Consider the following 21,082-nt stretch of genomic DNA (forward strand, 5'->3'; position numbering starts at 1 on the left):
GTCTTGGTGGTTCCTGTGACCAGCGGTCAAAACATAGTGGAGTACCTGCGTGTAAGACAGTAATTCAATCATTTGTCTAAGGCATTTAGAGACATTTAAGGGCGTTGTAAGTCAGAGATGCTCTCTCATTTGGGATTTTGCATGAGGTGAACACGTTCTGTTTAGAGCAGCGTTGGCCCTCAAAGAGGCCAGGATTTATCAAAGCATGTTGGTGGCTGTGGCTGGTTCGTGCAAGCAATGGGGCTGCTGCCAGACCTGTGTGTAAGTGTGGAGGGCCTGCCATAGTTGACACCTCAGAGCTCAGGACATCTTTGTGAGTCCATGGCGGAACCTAGAAGCCACTCTGCATCCAACTTCGGGGTTCCGTTTGGATGTCCTATAATCTGCCTCGTTTTGGAAATCGAGAGGGAAGAGCTCAAGTGAAGCTTCTGTGTGTAGAGTGAGCCTTTCCATGTGTACCCCTGTGCTGAAAGGAGAGGAGCTTATTTCCCGCGTTTCTCTCCCCACCCCAACATGCTCTGGTGTATCCCAAGCAAGCCTTAATTTTGTCTCTAAGTGGAAATGACTAAATTGGAATATGGGGAGGAGGAATAAGTTGAAAAATGAGTCTTCCTGCTCTTTCTTCCAGGATTCTTGGAAATTTCTAATAACTGCTTGAGTCCTGCATGGAAGTCATATTTCCTTCATTCCAAACTGTTCCTGCAGCCCCATCTGACCCACAGAAAGAGGAACAGATTACAAAACTCACATGGAGATGTAACCATGCAGATGAGGAGGGACCAGGGGGTGACACTGCCCCCCACCTCTCACAAGGGCTGTGCTTGCAGAAGAGGGAGGAGCCATTTCAACCCCTTGTCCCTCCACACGCTTCCCCCCCAACCTATGGGGAGGAGGTGGCTCCACCAGGGGTCCTGCAGCTTTGCAAATAATCTGTCTGGGGGTTGGAAGGGGTTTCTGGAATGGGGAGAAACATGTAAGAACTTCCATGCATGGGTTGTTGAATTACAAGCAATATATTTAAGCTGATCAGCTTACAAAAATTGGCCGGGGGGGAGGGGAAGGAAAGGCTCAGTGGTAGAGCCTCTGCTTTGTGTTTAGAAGGCCCCAGGTTCAATCCCCGACAACTCTGGTTAAATGGATCATAAAGTAGGTGATGTGAAAGATTTCTGCCTGGAGAACCTCTGTCAATTTGAGTAGACAATACTGACCTTGATAGACCAATGGTCAGGTTCAGTATAAGATAACTTCACAAATGAAACTGGTACCATATCTTAAGAAGTAGCACGTCTACATGGAATGAAAATGTTTTTGACTTCTCCAATAATGTAAGGTTTTTTTCCTTTTTCTTCCCTCACCCAATTCAGTTGGCGGGAACATACCATTGTCCTTAAACGACTTTCTGCTTTTGTCTATATAAAACCACAGTTGTGTATTTGACCATTTCCAGCTGCAATCTGTCTGGCTCCCTTGTGCACAATTTCCATTATTGATCTCGCTAAAGGGGGTCATTGTACAGGGGCTAAAAAACCCTTAGCATTCCAACGCAGCTTTCTTGGTGCTTGGTTTCTCTTGCCTACAGCTGATGTTTCAGACCTAATTCCATACAGATGAAGCAACATTTTCCCATTTGAAACCATTTTTCCTGCCAAGTTTATAGTTACACAACATATAATGTCCAGAGTACTATAAAAGAGTCAAAGTATTATAAAAGTCCAGGTGCAGGAATTGTGAGCATGCGGATGCTAGCATGTCACACCACCTCCTGTTGGCTGTGCAGATTATTACAGCGTTTCAGATGCTCATCATCCGTTTGGAAGATTTTGTTGTTGTACTTCTAAGTGCATGGTTGAAGATGCTGGGATGTTGGGAATCCATCCTGGATCAAGAATTGGATTTCTAGATTTGAATCCTACCAGCTTTTCTGCTTAATTTTCCAAGATTCTCGTCCTCACTGCAGCCTGCTCACTTGGCTTGACTCCCTGGTATAGCCTTTGGGGTGGAAAAGGTGGTAGGACACCTTGGTCTCTTAGACTGGAAGCTACGAACCACTTCTTGCTGTGGTGCAGTGGCACAAAGATGCTTCTGGCTTGCTGGGCTGGAACCACAGTGGTGATCTGCTCCTGGGACGTGTGATCTGAGTCCAACAGCTAGGACGACTTGAGCAGGTGCCTCTGCCTTAAATGAGAACAGGAAAGGGACTTTGTATTTCATTTTTATAAAGCAAATTCTGGAAAATGGTATGGAAAGCAGAACCCGGTCTGTTGTGTTTCGGCTGCTTCCTCCCATCCTCCTCATTGAGTCTGAAATTCAGCAGATGAGAGAAGCTGCAGCCTGTTCAGATTTCACAGCAATGGCAAAGGGAGGTTAGCCAGGTGCTTGGCTGTGTGGCAGGGATCATATATAAGAGGTGGGTGCCAGCATCCCCGCCACTCACTCGGGTGCCAGTGTGGTGTAGTGGTTAAGAGCAATGGTTTGGAGCGGTGGACTCTGATCTGGAGAACCGGGTTTGATTCCCCACTCCTCCATATGAGCGACGGAGACTAGTCTGGAGAACTGGATTTGTTTCCCGCCTCCTACACATGAAGCCAGCTGGGTGACCTTGGGCTAGTCACAGTCTCTCAGCCTCACCTACCTCACAGGGTGTCTGTTGTGGGGAGGGGAAGGGAAGTTGATTGTAAGCCGGTTTGATTCTTCCTTAATTGGTAGAGAAAGTTGGCATATAAAAACCAACTTTTCTTCTTTTTCACTCCTCCTGCAGCCCTGGCCAGAGGAAGCCCCTGTGCCCTCTGATTCTGCTGGGCCAGCCTGCCCCTCACAAGCTCCAGCTGTGGTCTGTAGCCACAGGCTCAGTTCCAACAAAGGCGGGAAGAGAGCCACACCTCACTCTGTGCCTATCCATTTAAGGCTAGTTTATGCTAGGTGATCTGGGACAGCAACTCTGTTGCCTGTCTGTGTAATGGTATCATTGCCCCCCCCCCTCCAACACACACACTGCCAGTTAATCGTGGCTATCTCTCAACTTCCTCTGCTTCCTGAAGTAGGGTTCCATAGAATCATAGAGTTGGAAGGGGCCATACAGGCCATCTAGTCCAACCCCCTGCTTAATGTAGGATCAGCCTAGAGCATCCCTGACAAGTGTTTGTCCAGCCACTGCTTAAAGACTGCCAGTGAAGGGGAGCTCACCACCTCCCTGGGTAGCTGATTCCATTGTCGAACAACTCTTACTGTAAAAAAAATAATCATAACATCCAGCCAGTATCTTTCCTCCCGCAATTTAACCCCATTATTGTGAGTCCTATCCTCTGCTGCCAACAGGAACAGCTCCCTGCCCTCCTCTAAGTGTCAGCCCTTCAAATACTTAAAGAGAGCAATCATGTCCCCCCTCAACCTCCTCTTCTCCAGACTGAACATTCCCAGCTCCCTCAGCCTTTCCTCGTAGGGCTTGGTCCCCAGGCCCTTGATCATCCTTGCCCTGTTGGCTCCCTCTCCATGGCTTATCTGATGACCAAGACTCACCACTAGCCCTGTGGCAATGCCCCCTCTAGCAATGCTGCTGCCCCAGTTGTGCATTCCTTGCCCTCCCTCCTCGACAGGGTGGGAGGGTAGAGAATGGGCACCACATCAGCCCCTGCTGGAGGGCCGTGAATGCCAGACAATGGGTGTCGGGGTAAGATGAGTTTAAAAGGAGCGGGTGACCCGGATAACAGTTGGCAGGCACTGCTCACGGGGGGCATTGCCACAGGTCTGGTGGCAGGTCCTGAGCAGCTGCCTCGTCTGCCCATCAGATAAAGCAGACCGATCTGCAAAGGTGGGAAACCATTTCACGTTTGATGCAGGTAAGTGCACTCGCTTCTGTGCGTTGGTACTAAACTCTCGTAGGGCGTTCATGCCGAAACGGCTGCGAAAGCGTGGCTACCTCCCCCTGCGCTTCTGGCCCAATGTCAGCTAAGGCTTCCTGGCTTTCTGCCTCTGCCCATACCCCCCTTCCCCCGGCATCTACACCTCAATGGAGACCTGCCCGGCTAATCATTAGTGTATTACCAGGCCCCGCGGAACAATGCCTGGGAGCCCCGGCAATCACCTAGCTATTTCACGCATTAGTTTCATGTATGGTTTTGCCAGTGAGTAGTTACCGGCTGTTACCTTCTGTATTGTTTCCTTATACCTAAGCCATCAAGACAACTCTGCCTCAACTTGGCCCTTTTGTATTATGTCCTGAAACTAATCAATCCTATTGTATGTACCCTTTAAATGTACTGGTGTTTCCCCATATCTGCATTCTAGCCTTATGTCTCAATGGACCTACTGAACTCGCTGGCTTTCTTAAATAAAACTTTTTAACTCGCGATTATGTCTGGAGTAAAGTTCCTTATGAGAGAAATGCAACGAGGTGCTGGAGTCTTACACCCAACGCTGCACTTAAAGCATGCTTTCGGATCGTGCGCCGTTAGCGTAAACAAACTTTTAGCATCGAGTTTAAAGAGGCACAAAAAGCTATTTAATGAGGGGAGGGGGGGAAAGACTTAAGGCCGGTGGGATTTGGAGTGTGGGTTGCAGCCCTGCCCTGCCAGACCACCACACAGACATTCGGCTTCCTCGGAATTTTGCCCAAACTCCCTGCCAAGATATATGTGGAGACCCACCCAGCTCTGAACTGAAGTCATTGTGAAAGAGCTGGCATGATCCTGCTAGACTGATTTGTAGGAGCGGCCATTGTTGTGGTCCTCCTGTGACTTTTTTTTTTCAATCTCAGTTTTTTTCCCTGAGAGCTGATGGGAAAGCAGACTAGGTTTCCCACTTCCTTAAAAAAAAAACTTTTTAGAAAGTAAATATTTTTAGCAAGCTCAACAAAACCTCCCTAGGTTAATTAAAACACACATCTTCCACATTATTCCTGTCATTATTGGAATGGGCCTGTGCCTGAAACTGAAGAACTATGTCCAGGTTCTTATAGCTACCAGTCTTCTAGCGCATTCCTGAATTCTGAGGACGAAAGTCCTCAGGAGGCCAGGAAGGGGCGGCACTGGCATTGGGGGCCCCCACGCCAGTGTTCGTGCTACTTACACTGCCGTAAGTGGCCCCAACACCGGGGAGGCCCGGATGCCAGTCTCCCAGTGCTGCCGTGGCAGCACCACCCCAGGACGCCAACTGGGCCTTCTGCCAGCGTCCCACCAGCATAAAGGCCTGCGCCAGCATTCCGGTGTTCCGGGGCATTCTGAGGGGCGGGGCTGCCCTGGGTACGCCGGCGGGAAGAAGAGCAAGGCTGCGCCTGCTTGTTAACAGTCAAAGCCTCGCTATTCTCGATGGGGCGAAAAGCCCCATTTTAAAAGAAAAAAGCCTTTAAAGGGCTTTTTCAAACTTTCAGTGGCCATGGAATGGCTTAGGAGGCGCCGCAGTGGTGCCTCCTCCCCGCCTTCCCTGGACACCAAAAGCTCAGGAATGGGCTGTTAAGACTTCCTCTTCTCCTGCTGCCTTCAACCTTCAACTTGTCCTAGCATTATTGTCTTTTCTAGTGACTCTTGTCTTCTCATAATGTGACCAAAGTACGATAGCCTCAGTACTAAGCTTTAATATATTGGGCAGAGAGCTATGCCGAACCTTCTTCTCAAATTTACTGGTTTTACCACACGCAGGGAACTTTTAACATAGGGCTACACTGAAAAAGGGAAGCCCCCGTCTGCAGTCTGTAATGGTATAGTCTAGAATGCTACCATGGTTCTTCATGTACAGATTGACTGGGCTGCAGAAACTTCTGAGATCCCTTTGCTGCTCTAGAGGCAGTGTGTGGATGGTAGCTTTTCAAGAACATAAGATAAGCCATGGTGGATCAGACCAAGGCCCATCAATCAAGTCCAGCAGTCCGTTCACACAGTGGCCAACCTGGTGCCTCTAGGAAGCCCACAAACAAGACAACTGTAGCAGCATCCTGCCTGTGTTCCACAGCACCTAATATAATAGGCATGCTCCTCTGATCCTGAAGAGAATAGGTATGCATCAGGACTAGTATTAATCTTGACTAGTAGCCATAGATAGCCCTATTCTCCATGAACATGTCCACTCCCCTCTTAAAGCCTTCTAAGTTGGTAGCCATCACCACATCCTGGGGTAGGGAGTTCCACGATTTAACTATGCGTTGCAATGAACACATGAAGCTGCCTTATACTGAATCAGACCTTTGGTCCATCAAAGTCAGTATTGTCTACTCAGACCGGCAGCAGCTCTCCAGGGTCTCAGGCAGAGGTCTTTCACATCGCCTACTTGCCTAGTCCCCTTAACTGGAGATGCCGGTGATTGAACTGGGGACTTTCTGCATGCCAAGCAGATGCTCTACCACCGAGCCATGGCCCCTCCCCTCCCCACATTGTGTGAAGAAATGCTTCTTTTTATCTGTTTTGAATCTCTCACCTCCAGCTTCAGCAGATGACCCCGTGTTCTAGTATTATGAGAGAGGGAGAAAAGCTTCTCCCTGTCCACTCTTTCCATACCATGCATAATTTTATAGACCTCTCTCATATCTCCCCTTAACTGCCTTCTTTCCAAGCTAAACAGCCCTAAGCGTTTCAGCCGCTCTTCATAGGGCAGTTGCTGTAGCCCCCTGATCGTTTTGGTCACTCTTTTCTGCACCTTCTCAAGCTCTGCAATATCCTTTTTTAGGATTTTGCTAGATAAATATAAAATATAAAGGATAAAACTTGAAGGCAGTATGACGGACCCTTTACTGGACTTCGGTTCACATGTTGATTTTTTCCCCATGCTCTGGTCTTTGGCCAGACAGATTTTGCCATCTTTGGCAGTGGCCAACGACTGGTTCTGCCATCCAGAAATGAGCTCTGCAGCAGCATGCAGCCGAGCAGTGGATGTCATGGATCTTGTCTATTATAAAAAGATAAAGGTCCCCTGTGCAAGCACTGGGTCATTCCTGACCCATGGGGCAACGTCACATCCCGACGTCACATTACGGGGTGGTTTGCCAGTGCCTTCCCCAGTCATCTTCCCTTTGACCGACCTCGGAAGGATGGAAGGCTGAGTTAACCTTGAGCCGGCTACCTGAAACCAACTTCTGTCGGGATCAAACTCAGGTCGTGAGCAGAGCTTGGACGGCAGTAGTGCAGCTTACCACTCTGCGCCACGGGGCTCTTCTTGTCTATTATACATCCTCTTATATATGTGGTGAAGGGGGCATAAGCATGCTGTCTTGAAAACCACTTGAGTAGCTTGTTGAAATGAAGAAAAATGGCAGAATTGCATATCGAGTCCTGAAGTTGGAGGCAGCTTTATGGATAGGTTGGCTAACAGGCCTGGAGAAAAGCATCCTGTCCCTTTAGTAGAGGCTTGGTGGGGTGATGTTGACCTGGTGAAATACTTCCATGCCATAAAAAGCTTCAGCTGCATGTTTCCATGCGTTTAAGGGGCAGCCCATTTCCTCCCGGGCCTGCTGGCAACCCTACTTGTAGAGCATCGGGCCTAACGCCATCCCCCTCAATGCAGATGGCGCGTCCTGGCAGAAGGTTGTGTAACCTCTTCCCCGGAGACCTCAAGCTTGAAAAAATAATGACAAGCTCTCTCTCTCTCTGTGAAGTGCCATCAAGTTGCTTCCGACTTTTGCCAACCTAATGAATGAATGACCGCCAAAACATCCTATTGTTAGCTACCTCGCTCAGGTCTTGCAAACTGAGGGCCATGGCTTCCTTGATTGAGTCAATCCATCTCATGTTGAGTCTTCCTCTTTTCCTGCTGCCTTCCATTTTTCCTAGCATTATTGTCTTTTCCAGTGACTCTTGTCCTCTCATAATATGATCAAAGTACGATAGTGTAGTCATTTTAGCTTCTATAGTTTTAAGAGAAGCAAATGCCGGTTTCTGTTATTGTACTTAATGCATTTTTCATTTTGAAAAACAAAATCTGGCTTCAGACGTCTGATTGCATCGAAGGCTGGAGCGATTTTCAGGTGCAGAAAGCCAGCAGAGCACACGTCTTTAGGAGAGCTATTTTTTCCCCTCTTAATGTTCAATCCAGACTGAAGGCTATACCCGAGGCCAGGATTTCTGAAGCTGCTTATAAAGGTGTGCAGTATTGGAAGCATTGCATCTCTAGTCCCTGCCTGGTTAATCCACCGTTCTGAGTTTAGAGCAGGGGTGTTGAACTCATTTGTTACGAGGGCCGCATATAACATAAATATCACTTGGTTGGACCGGCCATTCCTCGCCAGCCTAGATCGGGATGGTGGGTGGGGGTGGCCGCCTCGGATGGCTTGCGGGCTGGATCAGAGCTCTCGAGGGGCCGGACTCGGCCCCGGGCCGTATGTTTGACACCCCTGGTTTAGAGGGTCAATTCTGTTCCAGCGGCTCATTGCTCACTTTCGGGCTGTGTCCATCAGCCATTTCCTACCATGTGTCATCACAGCCTCCTGTATCTCTTGTTCAGCTGCTTCGTCCATTTTGGTCCCTTGCTGCCGCAGCCTCGTAACTTTGGGTCACATTTCTAGTTCCCTTGCTCACGCAGTGAGACTGCGGTGAAGTCTTTTGCCACCCCTGAATCACTGAGACAGAATATGAGTTAGAAGGCAGAGAAAGAGGGTTATGTTACTCATATGCAAAGTACATAATTGGCTTGTACCTTGGGACTACCAAGGCTTATTATCCCTGTGCACATAAGGAGCACATTTTTGGAGCATCCAACATGTACATTCCACATTCTGTGGGCATCATTTCCTCTTTGAATGCACAGGAACAGAGTCTGTTCTATGTTTTGGAATATTCTTTTTTAAAAGATTTATAGGATCATGTGTTTAGCCTTGTTTATACATCATCTTCCCCAGAGTTTGCTAATGGAATTCAGCTGTTTTACATGTTAGTAAAGTGTTAAGGGATGACAAAGTTTCATTCATTCTGCAATTATGCTTTTCTCATTCACATCACTTGGGGGAAAATCTGTAAATGGGAGGAGAGCTTTACCTCTTCACTCTGAGAAAAAATGCATTTCCTTAAATGCTGTTCCAGATAAGATAGCTGGGTCTCAGCGTTTGACCTGAGGTTTCAGGGTTTCTCACTCTTTCTCAGGATCTCTGGGGCAAGGATGAGGGGCCAAACTGGGGACAGGGGGTGGGGAGACTTTTTTTTTATACCTTGGTTTGGGGAGAGCTTTTGCCATTCATTCCACCACCCAGCCAAAGACACATGGGGCACATCCAAGCTCTGTCCATCTGGGTGCCATCCTGGCCCCCGCACCCATGATCTGCGGGGAGACATCCTTGAGCTCAGGGTCTGATCTTCTAGGGGTCTGGTAACTCTGTTTGCAGGACAGAGCCAGACTGAAGCAATGCAAAGCAACTGGGGGCTGCTGCAGACTTCAGCGGCTAGCCATTTCTTATAAAATCCTGTCTGGGACTGTCAGAAAGGGGTAATCTGAAACATTAGTCCATTTTATGAAGCGTGGAATTGGACTGATTCTGCTGGAGTGCTTAAAGAAGAAGCCCCTCTTGCTGTTTCTTCGCTCTCTCAGAAGCACAAAGACTATAAAAACAGATTGACCATAGAATTGGAACGCAATGAGCGCTGCAGAAAAGTAGTCTCTGAAAAACAGATTAAGCCAATTGATTATACTTTTGCTTTTGTGTTGGAGAAACCTGAACCTTTTAATAGAAGCTCCATTCGTATGCGGGGTTTTTAAATGTGGTAGTCACATTCTTACAGGTTTTTTGATTTATCTTGTTTTTAAAGATTTTTTTTGGGGGGGGGGGTCAGAGAATACCGAGGCCTAAGCCCCATTTCAGCGGTAGTGTTCGAACAAAGATGCAACCACAAAAGAAGGCTGTGCTGAATGCCACTCCTTGATGTGGTAAAGGGCTGTTCTGTATACCAAACTATGAGTTGCCTCATTGTTCTTCCGGATGATGTTCTGCCCCCCCCCCCATTCCCCTTGATTTGTTGGCTACTCAGAAGGTGGAGAAACTGTCTGCAATTGTGAAGTTCCCTATGATAGATAGATAGATAACTTACTTGCGGCCCATAGCCACAAGATAAAACGGGAAACATGGACTAAAATACTGTTACAAACAAAAAATTACAGTCCGAGTCTTATAAAAATTGCAACCGAGACACATCTGTCAATTGGGCTAAGAGACTGTTCTATGGCGTCGAATTTTCATTGCTGCCGTGCAAAATTTCGCAACCTGAAGAGTGATTGAAGGATTATCCCCTTGTAGGAGCACCTCAATCCTGTCCTGTCAGGTCCCATACTCGAAAGAGGGGCTCAATAAACTTCAAACAGGTAATGTATAAAAATTGCAGTTCAGGAGGGCATGCTCAATAGTTTCTAAGTCCCCTGATTCGCAGGGGCAGAATCTCTCCTCCCGGGGTATCTTCTTTAATTTCCCCTCTAGCATAGCAGATGGTAGGGCTGCACACCTGGCCAGGGTAAAGAAGTTCCCTATGATGCAAAGTATATTTTTAAGGAGAGCCATTGAGGCAGGACTCCATCTCTACAGGTGCTTCTTCCTGAGAGCTATACTCGTTGGCATTCCCTTTTGAGAAGAGAAAGCTGCGTCTAGGGTCTCACGTACTTTGTCTTATACTTTGGCGTAGCAACTTTGAATGATGCATTGGATGGGAGAGAACAGTAATGGATAGGTCTACTTTTGCTTTGTTTTCTAACCACCTTCCGTCTAGACTGTAGGAAGAATTTTCTAACAGTTAGAGCGGTTCCTCAGTGGAACAGGCTTCCTTGGGAGGTGGTGAGCTCTTTTTCCCTGGAGGTTTTTAAGAAGAGGTTAGATGGCCATCTGTCAGCAATGCTGATTCTATTACCTTAGGCAGATCATGAGAGGGAGGGCATCTTGGCCATCTTCTGGGCACTGGCGGTGTGTGGGGGAGGTAGTTGTGAATTTCCTGCATTGTGCAGGGGATTGGACTAGATGACCCTGGTGGTCCCTTCCAGCTCTATGATTCTATGACCTTTGTGGTCCAGTTTTCAAAAATGTGCCATCAACTATGAGTTTACTTTAAGTCTTACTCTGAGTATTTCTTTAAAATGTTAATCTCACTTTCTTTTGAATTTTGTAGGCTACTAGTTGTGGCTTAACTAAATGTAAAAAAAAAAAATGTAAGATTTTTGACTGGCTCTCCCAGACACAGATGTGAACATGATTATTGAACAGGATCAGGAATGGCATTCTGAAGGCAAGTGAGATGAGAGGGGCGGCCAGCTCTCCTGGTCTAGCATGCCTCCCTTGCCTCTGAACTGAGCACCAAGAGACTACACAATCCCAGAAGCGTCGCTGTCCCTGCATGTCCACGAGAAGGAAAACTGTGCTGGACAAACAGTTGGCTGTCGAGCAGCTTGCAATGGTGCAGGAGCCGGGCTGGAGCAAGAGGGCTGGCAACACCTCAGCAGAGCAGCTGGACACCCACTGATCTTTGCCGCTGTTGGTCAAGTTGTGCCAGCTGCTGCCAGTTGGCTCCCCCCCCTCCCCGTTTGTGGGTTGCCTGCAAAGAGCCAATAGAGGCATAAGGATAGTAAGAAATTAAATTAATTGGTGGCAATCGATAGGTACGGGGGCTCATGCACTGTGTACATGGTGGTGAGCTATGTGCCTGACAGTGGCACAACCTAGGTGCTTTTCTGGTTATAGTACCCACCCTCTCGGGGTGTGGGCTCCTAGAGATTCACTACTGGGGAGATGGACCAGTCATTCGGCCTTGTAGGGAGTTGCGTTGGAACTCTGTCTGCTTTCTCAGCCTGAGTTGCTCCACGGGGGTGTGACCCTGCAAAGCAACAGGGGTCTTTGGCAAGTAGGAGAGCAAGTAGGAATAAGTAGGAGTCTTTGGCAAGTTGGAGCAATAGCTGGCGTAGCTGGGAGTTATTGGCCATTTATGCTTGGTAATTAGCAGCGCATTCCAGGCTGAAGTGCCCCGTATATTTTTTTGAGTTTTTCACGCTGAACCATCATTCCAGAAGTAACCGTGAAGCCGTTGCATACCTGCTTCATATTTCTTAAGACACCCTTTAACGGACCTTTTGTGTTTGCTCCACCCCCGCCTCGAAGAATCCCCTCAGGGAAGCATGCAAAACCACAGCCGTGCGTTAGCTATGCAAACGGTGATTGCTAATGGAAAGAACGAAGGAGCAGGCGAGTGAGGGGGGAGTGGAATTTGTCCTTTTGCATCTGGACCATGGATAGGCATTTTAAAAAAAGAGTTTGAGCGAGCATCAAAACTGACCCTGCATAAATGGCCATTCAGAAACGGGGCAGCATTCTCCGTTTCTCCTGCAAGCTTATGGGGTTACACTGGCATGACATTGTGCCGCTCTGGTGGTGATGGTCTGCTAGCCAGTCAGTCAATCTTTGTTATGGCCTACAAGACATACCGAAACAGAACAAATTAATGAATGAATTAATTACGCAAATATCATATCTCTCCATATATCATTTGTCCTAGTACATTAGGCCCTAACCTGTATAGCCCCAAGCTAGCCTGATCTCATCAGATCTCAGAAGCTAAGCAGGGTCGGCCCCAGCTAGTATTTGGATAGGAGACCTCCAGTGAATATACTACCATCATTGTGACAGGGAGGCAGGCAAGGTCAAACCACCTCTAAACTTCTCTTGCCTTGAGAAGAAGAAGAAGAAGAGTTGGTTTTTATATGCCGACTTTCTGTGCCACTTAAGGGAGAACCAAACCGGCTTCCAATCACCTTCCGTTGCCCTCCCCCCAACAGACACCCTGTGAGGTAGGTGGGGCTGAGAGAGCTCGAAGAGAGCTGTGACTAGCTCACGGTCACCCAGCTGGCTTTGTGTGTAGGAGTGGGGAAACAAATCCAGTTCACCAGATTAGCCTCCGCCGTTCATGTGGAGGAGTGGGGAAATCAAACTTGGTTCTCCAGATCAGACTCCACCGCTCCAAACCGCCGTTCTTAACCACTACATCACGCTTGCTCTCTAGGTTGAAACCCCTGCTGTGACTTGATGGCAAAAAAAATAAAATAAAGGGCACCAGACATTTATTGATTTAAGTTATTTATAGTCCACCTTTTTCACAGGGACTCAAGGCGGATTGCACGTAGTGAGTCAATACGAACAACAAAATGGGACACCCTGGGGGAGGGAGTTCCACAATTCAACAGCAACAATAACAACACTTTATGCCAGGGCAGGACATAGACAGAGAGGGTTTGGGATTAAGCCCAGTACACCCCAGGAGCCATCCGTTTCTGGCTGCTGTGCTATCCTGTTCCGTGTTTACAGGATCCATAAGATGCTTCAATGCCCTATTTCCAAGTCATGCCAAATGTGGGGCTTAGTTGCTATCCTCAACAATTTACAGACTGACTTTATGGTTGTGCTGTTAAAGATGGAGAACTGTGCATGGGATGAGGAAGATTAACCTCCTCCCAGTTCAATTTGGGGTTCCCTATGGCTGTTTAGCATCTTTGGGGGAGGGGACTGTAGGAAATCCAGACATGGATCTCCTGCAATCATGCCTAGCTTGGTCTTTAGAGGCTGCTTGATATGGCATCCCATGGCGCGATGGGCATGTTTCTCTGTGGGCTGGGTGCATCTTCTCAACCTAGATGGCTGAAGGAAAACTGTGCAGTTGTCAAGAGAGAGAGAAAAGGCCCCTGGCCTGTGCTCAAACATGGGATTATAGCATCATATTCCCTGGCAAAAACTCCAGAACAGAGATGATCCTAAAACGGTCTCTTCTGAATAACCTGTATAGCCTTTGTGCTTGAACCACGTGTAACCAGCTCCCTCTGTCTGAAGTATTGTTTCCCCCTCGTATGGCTTCCTTCAACATATACATCAATAGTAAAGTTATACAACTGCTTCCTATTACAAACTCACAAACATCTACATGTTTCCTGCAGTTGTTCTTAAGAACCGACAAGCCAACAACCAGAAGCAGACACATGACGGCTATATTCTGGCCTACGTGAAGGTAACCTCAGTTGCTTCTGTTCTCGGCACAGAGGTGCCTTACGTCAGGCAGAAGTTCCACCCGCACGGAGGCCCCGTTTCAGCGGCAGAGTGGACTACAAAGGCCGCACTTCAAACGGGAAGCGGACCTCAGCACGCTCCCCATCTTGCTGCAATAACGTCTCTGCAGCCTTTGGGGGGGGTGTAACCTCAAGAGAGGCGGTCTGCCGCTTGCACCAGGAAGGAGGTTCGAATGCGCTTCAGCAGAGGGGCTCAATTGCACATGAATGAGCAGCACTGGTGGGGGGGGGAGTCCACCCTTCTGCGAAAGCAGCTGGAATCCATCAATCTGAAAACATGAAAAGAGCATGAAATGTGTGGCAATTGAAAGAAAGCACAAACCCCCTTGGCAGGCTACAGATGGCGTTTCCAGCAAACATTCGGTCTGTTCTTGGTTTGCAGCAGAAAGTGTGGAGCCTTTGGTTTCTGACATCTTCCGACAAATTTGTGCCTTCCTAAAAACCCAGTGTTTAACCGCATTTTGGTCAGTAACTCAGGCCTGTAAGCGGCAAGGGTAGAAAGTTAGTAGGGCAAAAGGAGGAAGCCGTTTGCTGAAGCAGAAATTGGGAACTGGCAGGGCTCGAGGGAGGGGGCAGGGAACCAGCGGGAAAGCAAGGTACAGGTTGAGAAGATTAAGATTTAGGGAAAGAGCGAGAACACCCGATTTACAGCGCTACAAAAGCACTGGGCTGTTGTGAGATCCTCACGGTAGATACCGTATTCTGTGGCTAAAAGTGAACTTCTAGGAAGTGTTGACAAGTCTGGGATGCACCAGTGGCTGTCAAAAGACTTCTGGGAACATTTGTTCTTGCTTTAGATGGGGTTGAGCCCTGCATTTTGACATTTTGGGATGTCTTGTTTTAGAAAAAGGCAATGCTGGGATGGGAGAGTTGGGTAAAATTTTGATACAGCGGTATGTTGGTGGCCCTGGAGCTTGTAAAGGGAGGGCAACACAATTGGCGACTTCCCTTACAGTGCAGAGGAGAGGTCTAAGGAAGCAAAACCAAGTTTCCTCTAAGGCCCTTTTCAGATGCTACATCTCTGCGTACCAGAAATCTGGCAACCTCACATAGATCTGCTGTGTTGTCTGAACAGGGGCAATGTGTGTATTTTGCATGTGCGTTTTGATAGGCTGCTTTGGTGGGTGCAGACCACCCGTGGGATTTTCCAGGGTTCTGGACTGCATGTAAATACACATGTTCCCTATTCAGACAACTTGGTAACCGTGCAAATGGGGAGCATTGTGGGAAGTGTTTGCTCCCAATACTCGTGGTTGCTGGGTTACTGGTATACGTGTGCATAACATCTGAAGAGGGCTTAAGTGTTTAAGGATTCTACTCTGTATCTGTACTCTCTATGGTGAGAGGCGGCTGTCAAAATTGAATGGGTTACCCAGATTATCACTGGCATGGGGGGGTTGAGCCCAGCGGTTGGGGTTTTAGCTTCAAAAGGAAGGGATAAAATCTCAGGGTGAGGAGCCAGAATCAAGGGCAGGGTGGTAAGCTCTGCTGTACCTTGCGTGTCTGTAAGATTTCCAGGCTCCGCCTACTCAGGATCCCAGTCTAAGGAGCTATGGAAAACCCCACAGCTTTGGGGGTGGGGGGTAGCTTTCCTTGAGTCCTAACCTGGCCCTTCTTGGTGCTGCTTGCTTTGCATCAGGAGCGCTGGCCAGTCATTGTAGATCCGCATCCATGATCGCTCCACGGAGGAGCGCTTAGCCCTTGGTCAGTCTCCTGCTCAGCCCACAAAATCTTTTTTGCTTTTTGGTTTGATTAAAGAAGCACGTTCGCCTGAGGCCAGATTTTTGAATGCGCAGAACATCTGGCTCGGAGGATCACGGAGATAGTCATGAAGAAAACTAGGCTGAGGGAGCCGGGGGCTTCTTTGGCAATCTCCTCTTTCCGAGCTGATAGTTTTCCAGCCATCATGCCAGACGCTCGGGTCTGGGACTGATCCTCGGGTTGTCATCCCATCTGAAGCGTAAACTTTGGCCCAGACCAAAAACCATCTGTGCTGTGGTCGAAAGCATTGTGATTTATTCTGCTTGTAGCCGACACTTCACATGAAAGGAGCAGATGGTGGGTTTTTGAGGCTCACATTTCAGGGTTTTTTTTTTGGTACGTGTGTTAGTATTACTAATAGCACATTTTAGTATTTATGTCTACAGTTTTAAAAATTGCCCATGAGAAACAGCATCTCCCCCACCCCCATTTCAGTAGTAACTGAAAACATTTCAGGAGCTGAATCAAGTACTATGCTCCCCCCGCCCACCCATCCTAATGTGCTGCATGCAGTTAGGGGACGTTTTCAACAGTTCTGTGTCTCTCATCTCTGACTTACTGAATGTGTGTGTTTGATCATGATGGGTAGCCGTGTTACTCGGTCCATAGCAGTAGAAAAGAGCAAGAGTCCAGTAGCACCTTAAAGACTAACAGAATTCCTGGCCGGGTATAAGCTTCCGTGAGCTACGGCTCACTTCTTCAGATTAATTCATAGAGTTGCTGTAAGTTGGAAGCGGCTTGATGTCACTTAACACACACTTGCCATGTGACTGTCATGTCAGACTAACCTCATCTCCTTTTTTGAGGAAGTTACTACCTACTGGATCAGGGGAATGCTGTGGATATAGTTTATCATGATTTCAGTAAAACATTTGATACGGTTCCACATAATATTCTTGTTGACAAGTTGGTAAAATGTGGTTTAGATACTATTACTGTTAGGTGGATCCTATTACTGTTAGGTGGATCTGTAACTGAGTGACAGATCTCACCGAAAGAGTGCTTGCAAATGGTTCCCCATCCTCTTGCAAAGGAGTGACAGGTGGAGTGCCTCAGGGATCTGTCCTGGGCCCTGTGTAGTTCAACATCTTTATAAATGATTTGGATGAAGGAACAGAAGGGATTCTTATTAAGTTTGCAGATGATACTAAATTGGGAGGGGTAGCAAATACGGTAGAAGGCAGAGCCAGGATATAGGACAATATTGACAGGCTGGAAAACTGGGTTAAAACTAATACAATGAATTTCAACTGAGATAAACAGTAACAAAATTTCTGGCAGGGTATGAGCTTTCGTGAGCCACAGTTCACTTGTTCAGATACAGCTAGAATGTGAGTCCATCGATCCTTAAGTAGAGAAGAGTGAATTAGGCACACAATGGCAATGTAAATGTCAAAAGCGGCGGGGGCTAATCTGGTGAACTGGATTTGTTTCCCCACTCCTACGCATGAAGCCAGCTGGGTGACTTTGGACTAGTCACACTCTCTCAGCCCCACTTACCTCACAGGGTGTCTGTGTGGGCAGGGGAAGGGAAGGTGATTGTAAGCTGGTTTGATTCTTCCTTAAGTAGCAGAGAAAGTCGGTGTATAAAAACCAACTCTTCTTCTTCAGGGCAGATGCAAATTAATGCGTGGTGCCCAATTCAGTTACTTGCTGGGGAGTGCGTTTTCAAAGTGCCTTGCAATTTATGTATCAAGGATGCTCTTGGGGAAAGAGGAGGGAATAGGGAAGATCTAAGCCAATCGAAGAAGACCTGAGCTGAGCATCTGGCCCTCCCCCCCCCTTTTTTTTTTTGCAAGTATTTGATGTCTGGGCTTGGTCAGTGGTGCAAGCCTGTGGTGGGAGCCAAAGGGCTCTTGGCTCTTCACCTGAGACTGGCAGCCTGTGCCCCTGTTTGAATGTGCCAGTGGATGTCCTTGTGTCTCATCACCTGCTTTTGCTTTATTTGTTTGTTTAAATACTTGTGCCCTGCTTTTCCACTCAAAAGGATCCAAGTCAGTTTACAACAGTAAGGAATACCATACCAACGAAGCAGCAGACAGACCAAAGGGCAAACAGTATCTTGGGGTGGTCCAGGATTTCGTGGTTGACTCATTCCAAACACATAGGCTGTAAATCCCTTTGGCTCATGTCTCTGACCACACCGAAGCTTTATATCTGCAACAGTAAGGGAAAAAGTAAATTTTCATCATGATGTTACAGCTTTAGGATTGCATCAGGGGCATGTAGGGCTGTATATTTTTGTTTAAATTGTATCTCTTTGTGCTTGTCATTATGTAAGACGCTTCGAGTTGCCAGGGGGAGGGGGGGCAAGAATATTTAAATAGGCCACAGGCCTATGATTGAGGGGAACAATGGGTAGCTGGCCTCCCTTCCCTCCTCCCCCCCCCCAATTTGGTTAATTTAGATCTTCTGAATAAATTGTGGGTCCTGACTTCTTTTCTTTAGAGTGGCCGCTGACCACGGTGCCCATGAAACGGGTACCATTGGATTTTAGAATTGATTTTAGTATTAATGGTTTTAAGTCGTATATCATTTCTTATGTTTTTATAATGCATAATGTGCAACCTACTCTGAGCCCGGCTTTGGCCGGGGTAGGGCAGGATATACATCCATAAATAAATAAATAAACTCCCAAGTGAATTTGTTGAAGAATCTATTGCATGTGCTTTACTAAATTGATGCCTGTGTTATCTGTAATAGTTTCTTCATTGTAGATGCTTTGGTTTAGTCTGCCCACAGAGGAGGTTTCAGGGTATGAAGTGTTCCACAATTGTACAACTTTGGACACTGGTGGGAGCGTTGACACATGACCGAATGCTTTCTTTTATCAGTAGGAGGGAGAGTCTAGCCTAGCCTTTCTTCTGACACGCTTAGCTTCCTGTATGCAGTTCTTTTCTTGCGGCATGGGGAGTATTCATCCATGCAACCTTGTGTCCCAACTTTGGAAATGGTGCTATCTGGGAACATGGCAGCGGTGCCATGCCAGGAACAGCATATGTGACGGTCCAAGAGGAGGAGGGAGAGGAAGGAGCCACAGATTGACACACATCGAGGAGGAGGAGGATGACTGTGTGTGTGTGTGTGTGTGAGAGAGAGAGAGAGAAAGGCAGGGGTGTGGTGGTGTGAGAGTCACAGATGAACTTGTGTGGTGGGGTGCACATATACAACAGACGCACGCAGGAAAGAAAATGGGAAGGTGCCATTGAGAATATGCCTGGCGCAAACTGTATAGTTATGAGCATCTCTGCAGTAGTAGACTCCAGCAGCTAGAGGCTGAATGGGGCCCTGGTTTGTCACCTGGCCTGTTCTGTTGCACACATTTTACTTAGTTGCTGCCAGAGGTCAGCTGTTTCCCCTTTCTGATGCTGCAAAACTGACTTTGTAGCACTAAAGAAAGCCAGATAGCATCTCAGCCTATACTGGAACAAGGAGAAACAGTATGCAGACAGCACTTAGGCTCACACCGCTCCTAGCTCACATTTGCATTCAGAGGTGGATAGGTAAAACCCAGAAGTGTCATTGTGGGGGTTGAGTGTTCTCTGGCGGCCAGAAGGAAGTGTAAGGACAGTGAAGCGGAAACGTAACATCTGGCTCATAATAATCAAAATATCAGCTCCATTTCTCAATGCAGGGCTATATCACTGCTGCAAGCAGAAGCAAGCCATTTCACCTACTCCCAACTGGCTTCGCTGGGCTTCCTCATACTTCTGCAAACAACTGTCCTCAGCTTATTGTTGCTGTGCATCGGGTTGAATTCTTGCTTCCTGCTAGAAATGCTGTTACAATGAAGCATCTTAGCCGTGAATGCATGATTTATACATGCCGAACTGCCAGCGCTAACTTGAATGCATATTTCAACATTTTCAGGATCACCTGTTGTTGCCAGCCACGACCCATAATAAGACCAGGCGGCCCAAGATGTCGATAGTGTTGCCAGCGATAAACATCAGTGGTGAGTGTCAAACTTGAACGGGGAATTGGAGAAGCTGTTGTTTTCCCAGAGGTCAAATGCCTTGAATGGCTTAGGGAAGTGAATATGAATCGTTCAGTTTTAAAGCCACACCCTTTTCTGATGAAGCAAAGGTGCTGTGTTTCTAGGATTGCTATGTTGGGAACTACCTGGAAATTGGGGGAGTGGAGCCTAGGGAGGGTGGAGTTTGGGGTGGGGAGGGACCTCATTTTTTCTGGGGGAACTGATCTTGGTCTCCTGGAGACCAGTTGTAGTAGCGGGAGCTCTCCAGATGCCACCTGGATGCCGGCAACACTATGTGTTTCTGGGTAGCAAAGACATTGGAAGTTTTGTATTCCTGGATTAGACCCATTTAGCAGATTCGAGTGGTAAAGGTTTTGCTGGACCATACCACTCCAAGCTCCAGATTTGAGGATTTGCACGCTTCCCCAGTTAAAGCATCCATGGAAGGATTTTGGCTTGGGTTTCTCCCTGCCCTATCTGTCTTGCACTCAGAGGGATTGGCAATTGGAAAGGGAGATAGATAAACATGCAGCCCCCCTCAACTTGGTGGCACAAGCAAGCTCTAATACTAGATTCTGCTGCATGTTAAACCACCCCTTAAATAGCTAATACAGTTTGGGGAAAGCATCAGCTCCCTGCCTTACCTGGAGCTGGGTTTGTGGGGTCCGCGCCGGGAGCCAGGAGTTCCCGCTGCTTTTCCTCCTTCCGTGGGCAGGGGGGCGAGTGCCAGCGAGGCTGCCGCTGGTGCGCCTCTCCCCACTTCTGGAGCCAGGGCTGCTCCGCAGGCCGGCTGCGGGCCAGGAGCAGCTGGCGTTGCCCCACTCAACTCTGGGGTGCGAGGGAAATGGTGGAGGCCGGCCACATGGCAGGCTGGGTGCCGGCCCTGCCCACCCCGTTTGAATGGGCCAATCCGGGGCCAGGGTCCTCATTCTTCTTGACCAGCTGGAATGGGACCTGAGGTTTTCACTCGGGTCCACTGGCCAGGTATATATATGATCCTGGGTATTTTTTTAAAAAATAACAGACAATGACGTTTTCATAAATGAATGCTCAAGTGTGTCTGCTAAGCTGGCCAAAATGTTGTTGTCCAACCAGGAACAGTTTCAACCAACTAAGAGAATGAGGTTGCAGCTACCCCACCTGTTGCGGGGCTGATAAATCACATAATAGAAAAGGAAGTAATGATAAGGAATCTCATCACTGGCATTGTGAGTTGCACCTCTGGAATACGCTTTCAGCGTCTGTGGGACAGGAGCTGTTGCTTTGGAGAGCTGGAGCATCGCACCCGCAAGTGTGTGGTTTATCTTGGCCAGCAAAATTTTGTTTGTGATAACGGTACAGAAATTTGTA

At 47.8% G+C, this 21,082-nt stretch overlaps 1 protein-coding gene across 1 annotated transcript in view; it reads left to right on the forward strand.

Moving 5' to 3' along the window:
- Nucleotides 1-21,082, forward strand: part of ATF6 (activating transcription factor 6) — a 104,928-nt gene that overhangs the window by 53,470 nt on the left and 30,376 nt on the right. Inside the window, exon 15 of the mRNA XM_056845688.1 lies at nucleotides 19,627-19,711. Within this exon, the coding sequence (XP_056701666.1) occupies nucleotides 19,627-19,711 (85 nt within the window). The remainder of the gene's footprint in view (nucleotides 1-19,626; nucleotides 19,712-21,082) is intronic.

Source organism: Euleptes europaea, chromosome 2, assembly GCF_029931775.1.
Source record: "Euleptes europaea isolate rEulEur1 chromosome 2, rEulEur1.hap1, whole genome shotgun sequence".
In the NCBI taxonomy this organism is placed as follows: domain Eukaryota; kingdom Metazoa; phylum Chordata; class Lepidosauria; order Squamata; family Sphaerodactylidae; genus Euleptes; species Euleptes europaea.